Source organism: Strix aluco, chromosome 5 (assembly GCF_031877795.1).
Source record: "Strix aluco isolate bStrAlu1 chromosome 5, bStrAlu1.hap1, whole genome shotgun sequence".
In the NCBI taxonomy this organism is placed as follows: Eukaryota; Metazoa; Chordata; class Aves; order Strigiformes; family Strigidae; genus Strix; species Strix aluco.
Genome location: NC_133935.1, coordinates 32,999,139 through 33,017,408, shown reverse-complemented (window position 1 = coordinate 33,017,408; position 18,270 = coordinate 32,999,139). Strand labels below are relative to the sequence as shown.

Below are 18,270 nucleotides of genomic sequence, written 5' to 3'. Positions count from 1 at the left end.
CTCAGAGCTCTTCTCAGAGATTTAATCAAGATGCTGCTGGGGCAATTCCACATCTCAGAAGAAGGTCTTTACAAAGAATTGAATTTCTTGCATCATGTCCAGAAGGTGGCGAGACTTGGGTTTGGCCAGATCTCCAGTTGTGAGTTCCACATCTGAGGGCCCTCTACTGAGCGTGCCTTGTCCCCAGTAGTAGTGAGTTCAACCTGGGGGCTATCAGCTGAAGCATCCTCTCTAATTATACATCTTATGTTCACAACACAGAAAGAGGTAGTCTCAAAACTAGGTTTCAGCCCCACCAAGTCCTTTAAGACTAAGGATTTCTGTATGTCACAGCGTAGCTGAAGGAGTTAATAAAACAATTAACCCTCCCAGTTCTGATTCCTTTCTACCTTTCCCCAGTGGCCAAAATATGATAGGACTGACATGGAAACTCTCACGTTAAAGGTGTGACTTGTTGTTCTGAATTCCCCTTCATGGAAAACTTAATATAACTCAACATATTTCAGGTCTTCATGTAACACCCATCTATTTGCTGCAGCTCTTCTGCAATAACTTCTGTTTCTTGGAGAAAAAAAAAATATACACTGAGGAAGAGAGAGGGAATAATATACACAAGGGAAAGGGAATATACATGAGGGAAAGAACTGAATATTAACTGCCTAGATTATTTTTGTAGCACCTTCATCTGAGAAATTTGAAATGTGACTTAATGAATATATTTCTTTGCTTTCAGAGGATTGTGGCTGATAAACAGGAGAAACGAAACCAGGAACGTCTGAAACGTAGAGAGGAGAGGGAAAGAGAAGAAAGGGAGAAACTAAGGAGGTAGGGATCTATTTTAATTGCATATATGTAATTAGCTATTTATGTTTAGTGGGAAGACTATGGTGTAGATCATAAACATTTCTAAAGCTGCAGAATCACAATAGTCTGCATTCCTTGGAAACTTAAAAGGGTTGAGAGTGAATTTCATGTCTAACTCTTAAAACCTGAATTGTTTTCATAGAAAGTCTTTTCAAAAACTACAGATAGAAGTGTGTCTACGTATTTGAACAAATGGCCTTTAAATGAGAATTTTCAGGTGTGTACCTTGTTTTGAGATCTGACAGATGTGAGCTTACGCACATGTGAGTTTCTAACATCTACAGATATTTTCTTCATAGATGTTAGAAATTTTCCTTATTGGAAGCAGTTGAATGTCTGACTGAGGAAAGTGGCCTGTTCTTCTATGAAATAGTTGCTTCCAGGCCTCATGGGGCAGCTAGAGTGGAATGGAATCTGAACTGCAGTTCTCTTAACATGTCAGCTTCAGAGGTTAACAGTGTAAACTTGAAATCTGTTGCAGTCTGATAATACGTGCCTGACGAGAAATAAGGGAGCACTGACTTGAACTGTGAGCTTTTTCTGTGAGAGGGGTGGGAATAAAAAAGCAGATTAGGTATTCTTTTGGGTTTGTAGGGTTGTGGGCTCAAAAATAAATAAAAATGGCAAACACAAAACAGTTGTCAGAGGGGTGTGTTTCCTGGTAAATGTTACAAAGATGTTAGCATCAAATAAAAGGCCTTAAAATAATTGCTAGTAAAATAAGAAATACAACAATAGGTTTATTGTTGCTAAATTGTACTTTATTTGATAGTAAGATTCTGTAAGAAAAATTGACTTACTGTTTTCTATTTATTTCAGGTCCAGATCCCACAGCAAGCATACCAAAAGGTATATAAATCTGCAGACAAGGAATACCATCAGTGAAGCCAGTCTTTCACAAGCTGGAACATTTTAAGTTTGTGTAGCACTATTAGTTTAAGACGTCCATCTTTACAGACTAAGCATTCTGTTACATAGTCATCTCTCTGTGTGTTTATGCAGTATATATCACCATGCTACTGAGTTTATACATATACATCTGTTTTGTGGCTACTACAATGCAACTTTTTGTCCCAAACAACATTAGAACACAGAGAATTTCTTTTTTCAAAACAGAACCTTGTGGCTAATACCTTCTGGTGAAAACCCATGTTCTTAAAATCCTGAGCACCAGGTTAACTCATCAATAGTACAAGTTTTCTTCCTAATCTACACAGTTGAAGGTCAGCAGTGAGGTATTACTGCAAAGTGATTAAAAAAAAAAATCATTAATTTGTATGGTGTTTAGAACCTTCCAGACTAGTTTTCTTGTAGTAGCTATGGAGAAAGATATAGTTCTGTTTTCTCAGAACATCATAATACATAGGTTCTGGCAGATGATCCCTATCACTGTGTCATGAAGTTCCACAACTTTGCCTGATAAAGACAAGATCTTAAAATTTTTAAAAGTACACTTTTTCCATATTTTTAATTTCTTTCAGAAGCCTGATTGGCTAGGCTGTAACTGTACGTACAGTCATGCATTAACTGTAAAATTGTCTGCATTAGTCACAGAGGAGTTTGTAGGGTTTCTAATGTTGCTTTCCTCTCTGTTTGCCTGTGATAGGACAATGCAGTAGCTCTGAACACTGCAGACCATTCTCTATACAGATTTGCTTATGCATAAAGAGCATAATATTCACAGTACACTGACAGAGTAGCTAGATGAATGCAGTGTCTGGTTAAGTTCTTTCGGTTCCCAGATCTAGGTCCCGAGATCGCCGCAGACATCGGTCTCGCTCGGCCTCCCGGGAACGAAAGAGAAGAACTCGCTCCAAATCCCGTGAGAAACGCCATCGTCACAGGTCTCGCTCTAACAGCCGCAGCAGGAGTCGCAGCCATCATAGAAGCAGGCATAGTTCCAGGGAGAGAAGCCGAGAACGCAGCTCCAAAAAGAGGTAGATGTTGGCCTAGAAATAAATGGCTTTTCCTAGATGCATAATGAGTATTTTCATGCTAAATAAAGTTTACATTTACCAGTTGGTAATTTAAACACATACTGAGACTGTCTGATTTCAGTTACACCTTTTGCGTATTTATGGTTTGACATACTGTAGTGATTATTTTTTTAAATAAAAATAATAGGGTTAGGTATTATTTCTTTTTTGGATGAGTGATAGAAGGGATTTGTATCAAGTTGATAAAGTGAAACACTTGATCTCAGCTTGAACCCAGCGATATCAGCAATCATCGTACTGTCATATGTTTGGTTTTTCCCTTGGGGTCTTGTTCCCAGCACTGGAGCCCATCTGTGGTGTACTGCACCAGATAAAAACAAGTTTAGATACGCCTGAAAATAAACTTGTTGCGTTGCATCTGAAGATGTTGCTTTGCACAGAAAGTGGCTCAACCTTTCATTGAAGGATTACTGCAAAGAGCAGTCGGGGCTGTTGCTTTTGAATGACTCGGTTGCTGTTTGCTCCTGAGGATTTGCTGGCTTATTTTAGATGTGAGGTAAGCGAAGTGAAGAGAGTTAGAATTGCATGACGAGAGTCTGGTAGGGAGGTCTGCTCATAACCAGGATTCCTTTCTTGTATAGGTCAGCCACTGTGGCATAGATGTGAGTGCGGTGCAGTGGATGAGGTGCTCAGTCTTAAAACTGACAGACTGTTGGCTTGCAAGAAAAGATCTGGTTTTGAAGTGGCCGCACATGCAGAGTTTGTAATCCAAATGATTGTAGGAGTTAAATCACCAAGGACGGAGAAATATGAGTTGAATGTGTTCAAGTATCTCATGGGCTCTTTGCCCTGAAAATAATCTTTTTTCTTCCTGAAGTAGGTAGGTGACTGTAGTCCCATTGTGCTCTGTAAGAGAGCATGGAAGACAGGGTTGGTCCAAGTCTTCTGTTTCCTCCTTTTTGTTACAGATGGATAAAACTTAAATGTCCAGCGCTCTACTTGATATAATCAGTAGTGTCTGGTATTTAAAATCATTTGGGGTGTTCTTTAGTGTCCTAAAGTCAGCATTTTGAACTCAGCATGACATTTCCATCTTGACTGTAGCCTGTCATCACAGTTACCCTAAAGACCCTGCCTCTTCAAGGCATTCACAATGGCAGAGAAGCAGATCTTCAAATCTGTAGTTTTTCAGTCTTAAAATAGACATTTTCCTTTGAATCAACACATCTGTTTACTTGGATGAACTAATGTTTTTAGAGCATATGCTCAAATTGTCTTTAATTCTTCAACTTTGAAGTCCAGCCTTGCAAGACTCAACTTCAGTCCTTCAGAGAAAACTATACTGATTGATTGTTCCAGGATTCTTATCGTAGTTGTTCAAACTCTCCAATATGGTATACACAACGCAAATGATACATTGTCTTCTGTATGTTGGCAGGGAAATATGTAAGAGCAAGGAAATGGTGTGGACCACTGGTGCTATCCATATAACAGTAAACCTGTCAGTCTCGGCTGCCAAAGGTGAATTGGAAAAGCACAAGGTGATTTGAAGATGAAGCCAGTGTCCTTTTGCAAGATGATATCAAAGGATAAACCCTTGAAGCCTTGTTCAGTGTGAATGAATTAAAAAACAGAATGTATTTCAGGGCACAAGATTTCAACCTTACAATATTCAGTACTGGAAATACTTCTGATGTCGGTTCCTGCCCTGAAGGAATAAGACACACCTATGTTGGAAGAATCCTTGGTACAAATAGGGGTTTGCATTACTGTTAACTTGAGGGGAAAAAATTGCTGTGCCATCATGAGCAGCTCATACCTCTTATTTCTGAGGTCAATCAAAATTTTTACTCTTGAAAACACAATATATATACTTTAAGAGACTGAAGAATCCTTAGAGCTATGATCTTGCTGCACTGGGACCCAGATAGCTATTGAACTTGCAGCGAGGCTGGATACCTCCATTTTAAAAATGCCCTTCTAGCATTACAGCTGCTTTTCACATGAATGTGCGAGAAGTCTTTGTTGAATACCGTACCACAGTTGATGCCAGAATCCAAAATAAACCTGAACTTGCAGGCTCATATATACTATACTTCCTTGACTCCAAAGAACTCTTCTTCTAGTCCAGGGAAGTACTCATTGCCAAATCCTATTTTTTAATTATTGGGGGGGGGGGATTTCTTAAAATACTGATATGAAGTACTTTCATTCAATCCTGTCTTCCTTAAGCTCAAAACATTCGGTTGTCCAAGGAATTCTGGCTAAGAATACTCTGGAAAATAAAAGATACACTCCAACAGGTTAACTTCTTCGGGAAGGAGTCATAGCCTTTTGGTTTTGAATAACTAAATAAATTCAGATCTGGGGAACATAGTGCTTTTGCCAAACTCTTGCAGAAAGCAGAGTGTGACAGCAGAAGCAACAGTAAGACAGCTGAAAGCTGCAGCAGTGGCAGCCCATGGTGACACTAATTCTAGGGCCTTAAGAGAAGTGTGGAGTTGTGGTTGCTGTGTGGGAAGAGTTGCATCATTTTATGTTTACCTAAAGCCTTCAGTGTGATTTTTGGACTTTGTTAAAGTCCCATAAAATACATTTATTGTAGGCTGCTGAATCCTGCTGTAAAAGCTATTTATGTGTCTGGGTTTTTTCAGTTTTGATTACATCCATTATAGCTTCAACATGTAAGCATACTAGACAATTAGACTCCGTAGTGGAGAAACTCTTGATGCGCTTCTGGAAGTCATTTTCCCATTTTGTTCTGTCTAACAGCATTATCACAGGCAAACATGTGCTGAGTATTATCATTTGCAGCAAACCATGCAGTTCCATCTGTTTTTCCTGTCCACCCTTCTTCAGAAAGCATTTTCCAAAGAGCCTGTCACATAAAATGCAAAGCTGCCACCTCTTAGATATTTCATACTGAAAGGGATGTTTATTGTGTGCTGTATCTGAGGAAGTCCTGCAAATACATAAATTTATCTTGACAAACACATTTTCTTTACTCTGTCATCATTCACCCTATGAACAGGTGGATAGGTTTAAATCTCTTAATGACTGGGATCTCACTTCAAACTTATCAATATAAGGAGCAGAAGACCTCCACGCTCTGTGGGCACAACTGAATGTATACAAAGTATCTGTCAATGGTAGCAGTGTGTCTAAGATAATAGGAACCTGTCTGGTAATAATAGCGGTGTGCCTAAGGTAATAGGAACCCTAGGTCTACCCAGGCTTATCAAGAGTAGGTCTAAATAAAGTCCTACTTTTCCTTGCTGTTAGCTGTTGTTCCAAATAACTAATATTGTTCTAGATAACTAAAATGAATCGTCTTTCATCTCATTCAAAACAATATGTAATTTGTGCTTCTCAGTTTGCAATGAGAAAGTCAATATTCGCAGTTAGATGTTGAGATGCATACTCAATGATGAGATCAATCATGATAGCAGACCTAAATGTGGGTAAATTAAGAGATGGTTGTGTCAGTATTCCTGAGCCCACTTACAAGAATTCATGTGACAAGGGCTAATGTACTCCCGTACAGACACTGTATGGACAAATAGAGTACCTGAAGTTGTAGGATGGGGCCTCACTTCACCTGGCTTTAGATGACTAGGTCAGCTGTAAATCTCGTGAGTCTCATTGCAGACTCCTCTGACATAATTTTGTGTCTATTTTAAGATGAGACAAATCATGCCTTAAAGTGTCTATTTCTTCTGCTGACTGTTAAGGAAATCTGGCTGATCAGCTTCAGTGTCTACACGGCAGATGTTTAAAGCCTGGGTGAGATAAATCTAAATGCTAAGAGTGGGATCTTTTTTTTGTTTTTTAAATATCCTTCAGATCCTGCTTGACAACAGAATATTCTAGCCCTATGCTAATTCTCTGCTGTGGTAGAGAAGTACAGACTTCACTACTTTTTTTTTAAATTTATTTCCTTTTGAGGAGAAAGCTGTACAGGGAGCACAGGCCCATTTAGTCAAAGCTTCTACTCCTTGGAAGGTTTGAAACTGTAGCTACATCTTTCCTTGCTTTCCTAGATCTCGCTGGCTCCTCTGGGATTTTCCCAGACTGCCAAGGCTGCCCTATAATTTCTGTCCAAGGCTATTTATGTTTTGTTTTTTTTCTCAGACCCAATGCAGGCGTCCACTGATACTGTCTTGGAACCAGTATCACATATAACATGATTCATAGTTGGTGAATGTGACAGTGTGGATGCTGCCCGATTATGTGGTGAAGGGGTCAGTTTCTGCTGAAGATCCACTCAATCAGTTAGGAAGTAATGCTTTCCAAGCATTCTAGGTAATATAAGTCTAGTAGATGTTCTGATTCTGCCCTTGAGAAAGGCAGGAAGGGTATTTTTAATTCTGAATCTCCTGGTAGTAATACTGCTTCCTAAAGCAACTGCATAAACTTTCACATCACTATGCTGTGATTCATTAAGGCCAGTCTTCCTTCTTGTCAGCTGATTAGAGACTCACTTGTAGAGAGATGGGATGGCTCCTCCAAAAATGTGTTGAATTAGAAGCCAGAGCTGTGGATGGCATCACATCCTATCTGTCTGCCTGTTCTAGGATTAGTTTCTAGATTTAGCCTGAGTCAACCAGTTTGTAAGCAGTGTTACTTCTGCAGGGGACTTGCATCACGAAATACTTGTGAAACAGCTGTCTGTATTAACGCCAGTATTAACTTCTTATTTGGCATGTAGCTCCTCTTCTTATTTGACATGTAGTTTGTGAAATCTCACTGTTTGAATCTCAGTGTTTGAAAATACTAAGTCTTGCAAAACACTACATTGTAGGGAAAGTAGTATTTCCAGCTGAGGAACTAAAATGAAAGGTCACTTCAAGGTAAGCTTATAAAAGGAAATCAGTGCAGGAGCGTTTTGCAGACTTTAGTTTTGAAGCAATGAAGGTAACTGTGTAAATGGAGACAGTACAGTCTCACTGTCCAGTACACCAGATCTTTTGACTAAGAAATTACTGGCTAGCTTTATAGCATGCTGTTAGATTTTTTTGGTGAAAGTATGTATTAAAATATTTTACAATCTCAGTACATCTTAAAATGTGATGTTTCTCACCAACAAGCTCATGTGTACTCTGTGAGGGAATATGGAGGAGTATGTCTAATGCAGTTTTTTTCCAGTACAGGTAGCTCATCTAATTTAAAACTACATGGATTGTTTAACAGGACAGCTCTTTTCTGGCTCCATTGTAAAGGTTTTGGAAATGCCTGTCATCGGAGTAAAATAACTAAAAACACCACCACCTCTACACTGCAAAAATCACAGAAGGGATAATTCTTCTAAAAAAACCTAATTGTAGCACAGATTCCAGATTTGTTTTATATTTGTCATGTAATAGTCTCATTCCAGAATTATGTAAGTTAATGTCCCCCTGCTTTTAATCAAATTCCCATTTTTAAACGTTTTTTACATTTGTGATTTATATGAGATAAGCTAGACATTCTTCTCAAGCTAGAGACTACAGACTAGAAATTTCAGTTAAACTTCTGTTAATGCAAGCTTGAGGGCAGAGGTTGAAAATAAGAGATTTAGTGAAGCACATTGGCCTTAATCTGGGGTTTGTAATAAATGTAGATTAAATTCTGTTTCTAACAATATTTGTCTTTTGAAATTGGAAGTAGGAAAGGGAGAAGAGTAGAATGGTTTCTGATGTCTTCTCATACACTTCTATTTATATAAATCTAAAGTTGGGTTGGTAAAAGAAGAAAAACATAAAATCAAAATGCTGTTTGATAACTACAGATTTATGACTAACTTGAATTCTCAAATTTACTGCACTTTTCAGATCCTCAAAAGAAAGATCTTCCAGAGACAAAGAACGTTCAAGAGATCGTGATAGAACATCACGTGATAAAGATAGAAGCTCAAGAGAGAGGTCCCCACGAGATTTCAAAGACAAGAAACGCTCTTACGAAAGTGCTAATGGCCGATCGGAAGACCCGAGGAGCTCAGAAGAGCGTGAAGCAGGGGAGATATAACTGGCTGTATATTCACCTGATCTCTAGCTTCCTATGGAGTTGCATACTATGGTTTAGTTTACAGTTGTTCAAAGGGACACCAGTGAGCAGTTCCAGACACTGATCCAACTAGGGTAGATGTACAGTATATAAAAGTGGTTATAACCAAGTCAGAATTAAACCCCCTGAATTAATGATGCCTAAAGCTGGGTCCTGGACTTCCACCAAGTTGTAAAACTTTTCTGAAAGATTTCTCTTTATTCAGGACAACAGTTTTATGTACCAAGATGCAGATCTCAATGTTTTTAATCTCCTTTCCAATACAAGTTAGTGAACAAATTATATTGTACTACTTGCCTTGGGTGCTTTTGAACCTTTATAAATTCTCCAATTCTGCTCCAGTCAAAACAGCAGCGTTGAAAGGTTGTATTTTGGGGGATTTTTTTTGTTTGCTTTTTTTGTAAGAGGGTGGGTGGATGGATATTAACTTTTACTCTAAGGTTATGTTCCCAGTGATTATTTTTTTGTTGTTGTTTGGGAACCTAGGAGTTGATTACAGTGGGAGCATTTAGACAGGAATGTGTGCTGGAGAAAGCTGAAATGTCTTTTTACAGTGCCTATTTAGACTTGGAAACTGAACAGCTGTTGCATTACATCTTTTTTATTTCTACTTAAATTTTGAAATCAAAGCCAGTCCCATATCTGTACCATTTGATTGGTATGTGTTCAATATATTTGTTTTTTTCCATAAAGACTCTTTCTGCTTTTTCTTGTGGGGTACATCCTTAATTGTATGATAAACAAACAAAACCAGCAACAACAAACAAAAATTAAGAACAAAAAATAAAAAAAATAAAAAAGAAAACCACATTGTCCAATAACTTAACAAGGATATACTGGCGTCTCAAGGTGGTTAGTTAGCAGTTCAGTCATTTAAAAACTAACATTTAGTTATGAGCTCTAGGAGCAGCAGTCCTTCTGGTTACAATCCTGACCATCCTAAGATCTTTAAAGGCAAAAATGTGTGGAATCATAATGATCGTGGCCCAGCCACTAACTTCTCTGCCTTTACATAGAATTATAGAATAGTTCAAGTTAGAAGGATCATCTAGATGCAACCCCCCTGCCATGGGCAGGGACACCTTCCACTAGACCAGCTTACTCAAAGCCCCGTCCAACCTGGCCTTGAACATTTCCAGGGAGGGGGCATCCACAGCCTCTCTGGGTAACCTGTTCCAGTGCCTCACCACCCTCATAGTAAAGAATGTCTTCCTTATATCTAACCTAAATCTACCCTCTTTCAGTTTAAAACCGTTACTCCTTGTCCTATCACTATATTCCATCATAGAGTCCCTCCCCATGTTTCCTGTAGGTCCCCTTTAGGTACTGGAAGGCCACTACAAGGTGTCCCTGAAGCCTGTCCTCGTAAGGGAGGTGGCTCCAGCCCCCTGATCATCTTTGTGGCTTGAGCAGGTCCATGCCCTTCTTATGTTGGGGACCCCAGAGTTGGACACAGCACTGCAGGTGGGGTCTCACGAGAGCAGAGTAGAGGGGGAGAATCCCCTCCTTCGACCTGCTGGCCACACTTCTCTTGATGCAGCCCAGGATGCAATGGGCTTTCTGGGCTGCGAGCGCACAGTGCTGGCTCATAGCTGATTTTCCATCCATTACTACGCCTAAGTAATTCTCCTCAGGGCTGCTCTCAATCCACTCATCCCCCAGCTGGTATTGATACTGTGGATTGCCCCGACCCATGTGCAGGACCTTGCACTTGTTGAACTTCATGAGATTTGCACAGGCCCACCTCTCCAGCCTGTCCAGGTCCCTCTGGATGGCACATCCCTTCCCTCCAACGTGTCAACTGCACCACACAGCTTGGTGGTGTCAGCCAACTTGCTGAGGGTGCACTCAATGCTGCTGTCCATGTCACCAACAAAACGTAAAGGGACTGCTGTCAGTTCTATTGGATTGAAAGTGCTTTGGCGCATAAAAATTACTCAGATACACCCTACTCCCACACAGAAGAATTTAGATTGGTTAATTCTGTTCCTTGAGATGGCACCACTGAGTTACTTAAGCTTAAGAGTACTGTTTGTAATGGTTTATTGGCATTTTCAGCAGGTTCTGCAGACTCCTCTGTGTCTCCCTAGGCCAAGTTCCTCTGTAGGCCTGCTAATCATGGGTGTGTAATAATCATGGGTGTGTAATACCACTACAAATTCTGCATTTATAGTGCACTATAAATTTCTGCGTTTTTCCTCTGTCTTTTCTGTAGCCTCTTCAGTATGGTCAGAACACATGGGTGATAATTCTAACACAGTACATAATTCAGCAATATTTTGACTGGCAGTGAAAGCTAGAACAGGACCTTGACATCTTGGAAAGGACTTGTATCCAACATGGCACGTACTCTCCACTTTGAATTCACGTTGTTTTAAGCTCCTAAAGAAATGCTGTAATAATGATGGGTAACTGCTTAACACTTTTTTCATTTACCCATTTGAAATTTGAACATGAGTTTCTTACCTGGGAATGCTTTATGATTTCCTGCATGGCCCAGCTGTGTGATGGATGTGTTACCAGTGTTTTTATACCCCTGGTATGAGCACGCTGTATATGTGCTTGCTAACATCTATTGTCACACCTTTGTTAATGGAATTCTAGTGGTGTGACAAAATGTGAACAGTCATTTCTAGATACATCTTGCATAGCGGAATTGCCAGTGAGTGGATTGCTAACTGTCTTGGAATTCCTTTACGGAATAAAAATATTCCAGAAATACTGAGGACCTGTTGCCCTCCGCATCCAGCAACTAGAAAATTTGCATTGTAAGGGAGAGGGCAGTGAGATTTGCATACTGTGACAAAACACTGCTTAGACTCCTTACTAACAAATTCTGGATAACATGCCATTGATTTTACAAATGGCTTTTAAATTTAATTATGAAAGGGTGATTGGATTTGGGCTTTCCCTTATTTATAGGTTTTGTGGGATAGTGAGCTTCATAGTATCCAAGTACCCCCACCAATGTTAAACAGCAAGAAGGTAAGTCTTACCTCTGGTTTCCTGATAAAATAATCTGAATTACATGTGGAAATACATGCCTCATATCCGAAATGAGGTCTGGAGTGCAGTTAGGAAGAGAACTGAATTAAGGCAATTGATGAAACACACTTCCGATGCAAGAGATCTGGAACATCTATCAGAAAGGGAGTCTGCCTTCTTAGTTGTGCCTAGCAAGGATCTTCCATCCTTCCATCAGAACCAAGCTACCTTAATTTCCAGAAGGGTGAAACTGAGGTATTCGTCACCTGTGTATTTCTCGCTGGACAGCTGGAGTGGTATCAACTGACATTAGTTTGCATGGTCAAAATAATTATGAAGGGGATCGGGGGGAAATAAATCTCCATCCATCTCTGCTGCATCATATAAGGGAAAGAGCTTTGACACCAGTCAAGTATTTTGGGCTTCATTACTTGTGGTCTTTAATTTCCCAGTCTTCAGTAAACAGTTCAGCAATTGTTAAATCTGACTTATGGTCTAGAACCAGATCAGAAATACAATGGCGAGATCATTCAGAAGATCAAGCCACTCAACCCACTAACCCAGATCCAATACGTCCTACAGGTGTGGATGTACTAGCTTCACGTCACATTAAGTATCATCTGTCCATGTTGTAGTTAGGACGTTAGCACTGACCCCGTTTGTCCAGCTTTTCTCCCTGCAGTTGCTTGCTTAGCCATTGATTCTATTGAGAGAGACGGAGGCAGCCTGCTAGACCCACAGGAGATCCGTGGGGGATGCTGCTCTGTGGTAATCTGTACTGATGCTACTTCTTCACTGAGAGATCTCGCAGGTCTGCAGGTCCTTGAGAGGGCCTGAGATCTGAGAGTGCTCTAGGCCGTTCCTGTTCATCTTCCCTCTCTTGCAAGGAGACTTAGTGCAGCCCAGGAAGGGAATGATGCTCCTGAGGGAACCTGAGGATGCTGTAGTGGAGCATCTCTTCTTTCAAGTTTTGCCTAATGCAGTTGTAGCTCCATAGCAATTTTTATCAGACTGCAGGTGTACAAATTGAGCAAAAAGAGTAGATTTCATTTATTTAAAGTGTTTGAAATGCAGTGGACCTGCAAGCATTATTCCTGTATCTCAGAAAGCTCTCACTCTAGATTAGTCAGGGGAGCATAAAACAGAAGAACATTAAGATGGTAAGCAGTTAGAGGATGGCACATTACCAGAAATTAGGTCCTCTCCTGGACATATCTGAGTTGCTTTTCCCACTGGAGCAGGAGGAACCATACAGTAAAATAGTGACATTTCCAAGCAAAGAGGCGCTTGGCCTAGTCCAGCCATATCGCATTATCCACCATCAGACTTGCCAATGAAGCTGGCGGAGGGGGCTGTTCCTATCTGTCCTCTTGCCTTCTGTCAGGTAGCAAATCTGGGATTTATCCTCCTGTTGCTACAGCGAAAATCCTGACCCTGGAGCCCATTTGTTTGTCCAACCTATCTTGCACCAGTGAGTGTCTTTGAGGCACCTTCCATCCTGCCCCAGGGGTAGCAGGAGAAAATAGGTGAACCAACTCCCTAAATCAATGCAAATGGGATGATTGTGCAAGCCTTAAATAGCCTTGGGGCAGGGATTATCTACTGAGTTGAAGGGAGAATGGTAGCAACTTGTTTTAAGACACTGGGGCCAATGCAAGATAGCTAAAGGCATGGGTGGGTACATCCAGATGAATGGTTTTAGCTATAGGAACGAGAAACTCCTGTGGTGCTGAAGATGATTCAGTGAGAGTGTGTGCTGTCTCCTCCAGGACTGTTACGGATTCAAGCAGATTGCAGTTGCAGTCAGCAGTAAACAAACTATAAATACAGAATGAGCTACACACCAGAGGTGATGGCAGTGTGTTGTATAAGGGTCTGCAGCACCTGATAACCCCCCTGGTTTACTATTCTCCATCTCATATTTCACATGCCACCTTCCTCGGTATAGTTATCCTTTGTTCAGCAAACAGTAGAGGTTAGTTTCTCCTGATACAGTGGCTTATAAAAAGTGTTAATGCGATCTTCATTTAGTCCTGTGTGGTTCTTGCTCTTTGTTTTTTTGCTTTGGTTACTTTTTTTCTACTTGCTTCTTAATAAATTCTAGCACTGTTACTGCTGATGCAATTCTTTAATTCTCCTTTTCAGTAAGACCTGAGATGTTGTCTTTGGTGGACAGCCTGGGGAGGCTGGATGGAGATCAGCAGCACCATCATCACCAGCAGCATGTCCCTGATTCATCCACTCCCATGTGGTTGTGCAGGGGGAGGTGGAGTACCATGTTGCTGCCTTCGAGAGAGAGACACCACAGCAGTGCTTCCTCCTGGGGAAGTGCTTCCAGGAATGTCAGAAGCAGAAGCCTGGGCTCTCCAAGGTGAGCATACAAAATGCTCTCATGGTACAACAGGACTGCTATTTTTACTGCCCACTGAGTAAGCAAACAATTCAGTCTAGGATGCTGCTGGCTCACACCAGGAAAAAAATCACTCCTGTGTGTGTTTTAGTCTTATTTGCTACTGACCATGAGCAATCTGACCAGTTGTCCTGGTTTGAGTGAGTGGCAGGGTTTTTTTGGTAGCAGGGGAGGGGATGACACTGGTGGTCCCCTGTGAGAAGCTTTTCGAAGCTCCCCTGGCTCCAAGTTGGACCCGCCTTTGCACCAAGGCTGGGCCAATTAGTTGTGCCAACATATTTAAGAAGGGGAACCTGGGAGGAGTTGTGGGAGTCATGAGGAGAAGTTGCTCAGAGAACATTCCACCGAGGTCAGTGGAAGAAAGGAGGAGAAGCAGGGGAGGTGCGCCGGTGCAAAGACTCCCCTGTATCCCATGGTGAGATGTCGGGGCCACCCACCCCTGTCACCTGTCAGGGTCTACAGTGCAGCAGATACTAATTTGTGGCCTGTGGGGGGCCCCACGCTGACCAGGTGACTGCACCCAAAGTTGGCCAGAACCCTGTCGGAAGAAGCCCCCGCTGTTGTAGTTTGGTGCTGGGAGGACTGCAACATGCAGGAGTGACCCACATGCCCATGGGAGTGACTCATGTTGGAGTCAGTTTGTGGAGGACTGACTCCTGTGAGAGGGGGACCACACTGGAACAGGGGAGGGATACCGGCATTTCACCCACCCCAAGGTGGAAGAAGCAGCGGGACTGACTGCACCCTCCCATTCCCTGCCCCCTGTGCTGCTGGGAGGGGAGGAGGTAGAGATAAGGTGAGGGTGGGAAAAAGGGAGGGATGGGGGAAGGTGTTTTCAAGATGTGGTAATGCTTCTCACGGTCCTACTCTGTCTGTTACCTGTTGTTGTTGTTAGTGTTTGTATTAAATTTTATGTTCTTTTTTTCTTCCCCTAATGAGTCTGGTTTTTGCCTGTGCCTTAAAAGATAATGTCATCCCTCTCCGTCCTTATCTCTAGTTCCTGGATCTTTTGCTTTCTTCCTTCTCAGCGCTGGGGGGAAGAAGGGAGTGAGTGGCTGCGTGGTGCTCAGTTGCCCTCTGAGCTTAAAACCATGCCCTGAACTGGCTCAAACCTACCTCACTGCATAAGCCAGAAGTGCTCTGGTATGGCATATAAGGTTAACTGAGCCTTCGTTCACTTACAAATATTCAGTATCTCAGTATTAGCTTTAGCAAAGGTAAAGGAAAAAAAGCATCTTTCCCTAAAGCAGGATGTTGTAATGAAAGAAAAATAAGATTTTGCAATGTTGAAAACTGAGAAGGTTAAAATAGGTCTGGGGGCTTGTTTGGTTTGGTTTGCAGTGTCAGTCACACCTGTGCTTTTATGAGATGCCTGAGTGCCACACCTGATGAGTTTGAGTTCAGTGGTTGTTCTTTTCTTCCAGGGACCACTGGCTCCTAGTGCCAGTTCAGATGTTACTTGTCATATCTCAGTATGATCTTCTGTAGGCAGCAATCCATTCTCGTCACACACTGTGCCATTACAAGCCTTGTGGTACCTTCTGTTTAACTAGGAAGGTGAACTGAAGGTCTAACAGGGTTCCCCTGCTCCTCTTCAGCTCTAACAGAAGCGACCACCCTGGCATCAAGCACAGGGTAGAAACATTGCTGCTCCCAGCATGTTCCCATCTGGGTCATACCCTCACCACCTTTTACCCATCACTAGCTGTTTTAAACAGCATCTAGAAGAAGCCCCTACTCTTTCAGTGTAAAGCAACACCTCTGAGGGATATATCTATACCTATGCCCATAGCTCTACAGCAAAGGAGCTCAAGCAGCCCTTCACTTCAACCACCAATAACGCCAACGGCCTTCCAGCAGGAAGAGTGGGTACAAGGGAGGGTTTTCCTCTGGGCCCTGCTAGAAGGGTTTCCTAGAAGCTTCTCCAAATCCTCTGCAAGGTCTCTAGTCCCCTCTGTGGCAGCCCTGGGATATCTGAGACGACCTCCCCGCCTTGCTCACCTCGCTGAGCCTCTCTACTGCCCGTGCTCCAGGCAGGGGCAGGAAGGCTGCTTGGCTCAGACTCTCTTGGCAGCTAGGTTAACTACTTCTGTAAAACATTCCCTGTCATTTCAAATTGCCTTGGTATATTCATAGCCCCTGTCTCGGAGTGAGTTGGGGATACTGTTGGCACACCACTGGACTCTTGGATTTTATCCCAACATTGATTTGTATTTGCACAGGAATGCCTTGCAAATGCACCTTCCTCTGGGTAAGTTTCTGCTTTGTCACCACAGTGACTGAAGTTTTTCAAGTTAAATTTCTCTCATCTCTTTGCCTGTGATCCTTTAGTTATTTTCTATCCCTTGTTCTTTCCTAAAGCTGCCTCCATTGGAAGGTCTGCGTTCACTCAGTGAGGTCGATGAACTGAATTTAAGTGCATATATGTTTAATTTAGAGTGTTTAGGTAATATTTTGAATCAGGAAAGTGTTTGGTTGTCTCTACAAGGTCAAGTTTTGCTTGTGGGGATGCTTTTTTTCTCCAGCAACATGACTGGCAAAGCACTTTGGTTTTTCTAGATGAGGGGATAAACTTCTTCAATGAGCTCCCTCTCACTCCTCTTCCCCTTTCTCAGTATTTTCCATGTATTTGCACTGTTCTGATTTAGGTCAGACACAAAGATGGCTCCAGGACACTTAGGTGATTTAACCTGTCACAGGCACTCGTCATACTACCCGTGCTATATCACAAATTTGTTATCTCACCCAGATCTTCCTGATGTCCCACAGGCTGTAAGAAAAGCGTGAAGCTTGGTGTGAGGGCTTTGGTCCCACTCACTGGTGGTGTTTTACAGGAAATCTTTTCCTGCTACCTTTAGGTATGATGTTTCCCTTAGGTTTCTTTTCACAGGATCAAAGTTATCTCTAAGAATGTATAGTATGTATACCACTATGTATTTACTGGTTCAGTAAGTAAAGAGTGTGTTTGGTTTGCTTCCCAAGTACGTGAATGTTACTGTTTTGCAGAGGCACAGTGAGGTACAATGAAAGTCAGACAGGGTTGTGCAGTGAGGCTACTGGAAAACTGGGAACCCAGCTCAGGTATCCTCAATCTCAAGATGTCGTCTAATCTGTGCTCTGTTGGGAAAGCTTCCTGACGTCCTTTGAAACCTCAGAAAAACAAACAGAAAACGGCCATGTACTCCTAAACCACTCAGACAAATTTTAAAAATTTAATGTGTCCCTCCCTTTGTAAATGGATTTTAAAAATAACTCCCTCTTTACTTAAGCCTGAGTTGGATTTTTTTCACACGCTTTGTTTTTCCTATGCCTCTCTCCATCACGGGAGCAGGGAACACAAGAGCCTTAAACCATTGGCCAGTGTTGTCAGGCTCTTCTCAGCCCAGGGTGTCTATGGCAACGCCGAGCACATCATTACAGCTAACCATCGTCATGGCAAATAGTGCTCTTAACATGCATCAAAGCAAGTAAATAAAAAAGGGAAATTATTTTAAGATTTTCAGACAAGTACAAACTACTTGTACGCCCTCGAAGGGATTTGAGACTATAAATATTTTTTTACAAGTCTTGTTCTTTTCTTACAATACTTGACGATGCTGTGCAATATGCTTCCCCTTCTCCCCAAGCTGAATAAAATACCAGATCAAATAAAGCATCCTGCCTCATCCTCCCTCTCCGGCAAGAGTTCATCTTCTGGACTTTGGGATTTGAGCATCCTTTTCCAAACAAATGGGATGGGTAAGGAAAACTATGCATTGAATGAAGGAGAATTCTACATTTTTAGCTGTTTTCAAAATTGTTGTTTCATGGTCAAGTGAAAAGCTTCCCTTCCCACCACCTGAGGAGCCTGATTACTGCAAGTGTGATGGGTGCCTGGGTGGGAGCTTGAGCTGGTTTCAGTAAACCCCCTCAGTACCACCAGTAACTGTGCACTGTAACCAGCTACCGCTGCTGCACATTGCAAGTGCCTTTTCCATGCTACAAATGAAAGGACACATCTGCTTTCTCTGTGTTTATTGTGTTACACTGAAG

The 18,270-nt window shown here is 41.8% G+C and overlaps 1 protein-coding gene across 4 annotated transcripts in view; it reads left to right on the top strand.

Moving 5' to 3' along the window:
* Nucleotides 1–9,552, top strand: part of LUC7L2 (LUC7 like 2, pre-mRNA splicing factor) — a 35,411-nt gene extending 25,859 nt beyond the window's left edge. For 3 of the 4 annotated variants that reach the window (XM_074826828.1, XM_074826830.1, XM_074826831.1), the window contains 4 exons: nt 734–825; nt 1,684–1,713; nt 2,607–2,801; nt 8,612–9,552. In XM_074826828.1, the coding sequence (XP_074682929.1) occupies nt 734–825; nt 1,684–1,713; nt 2,607–2,801; nt 8,612–8,804 (510 nt within the window). In that variant the 3' untranslated portion in view covers nt 8,805–9,552. The other variant, XM_074826829.1, reaches the window with a different exon arrangement.
* Nucleotides 9,553–18,270: the final 8,718 nt, after the last annotated feature.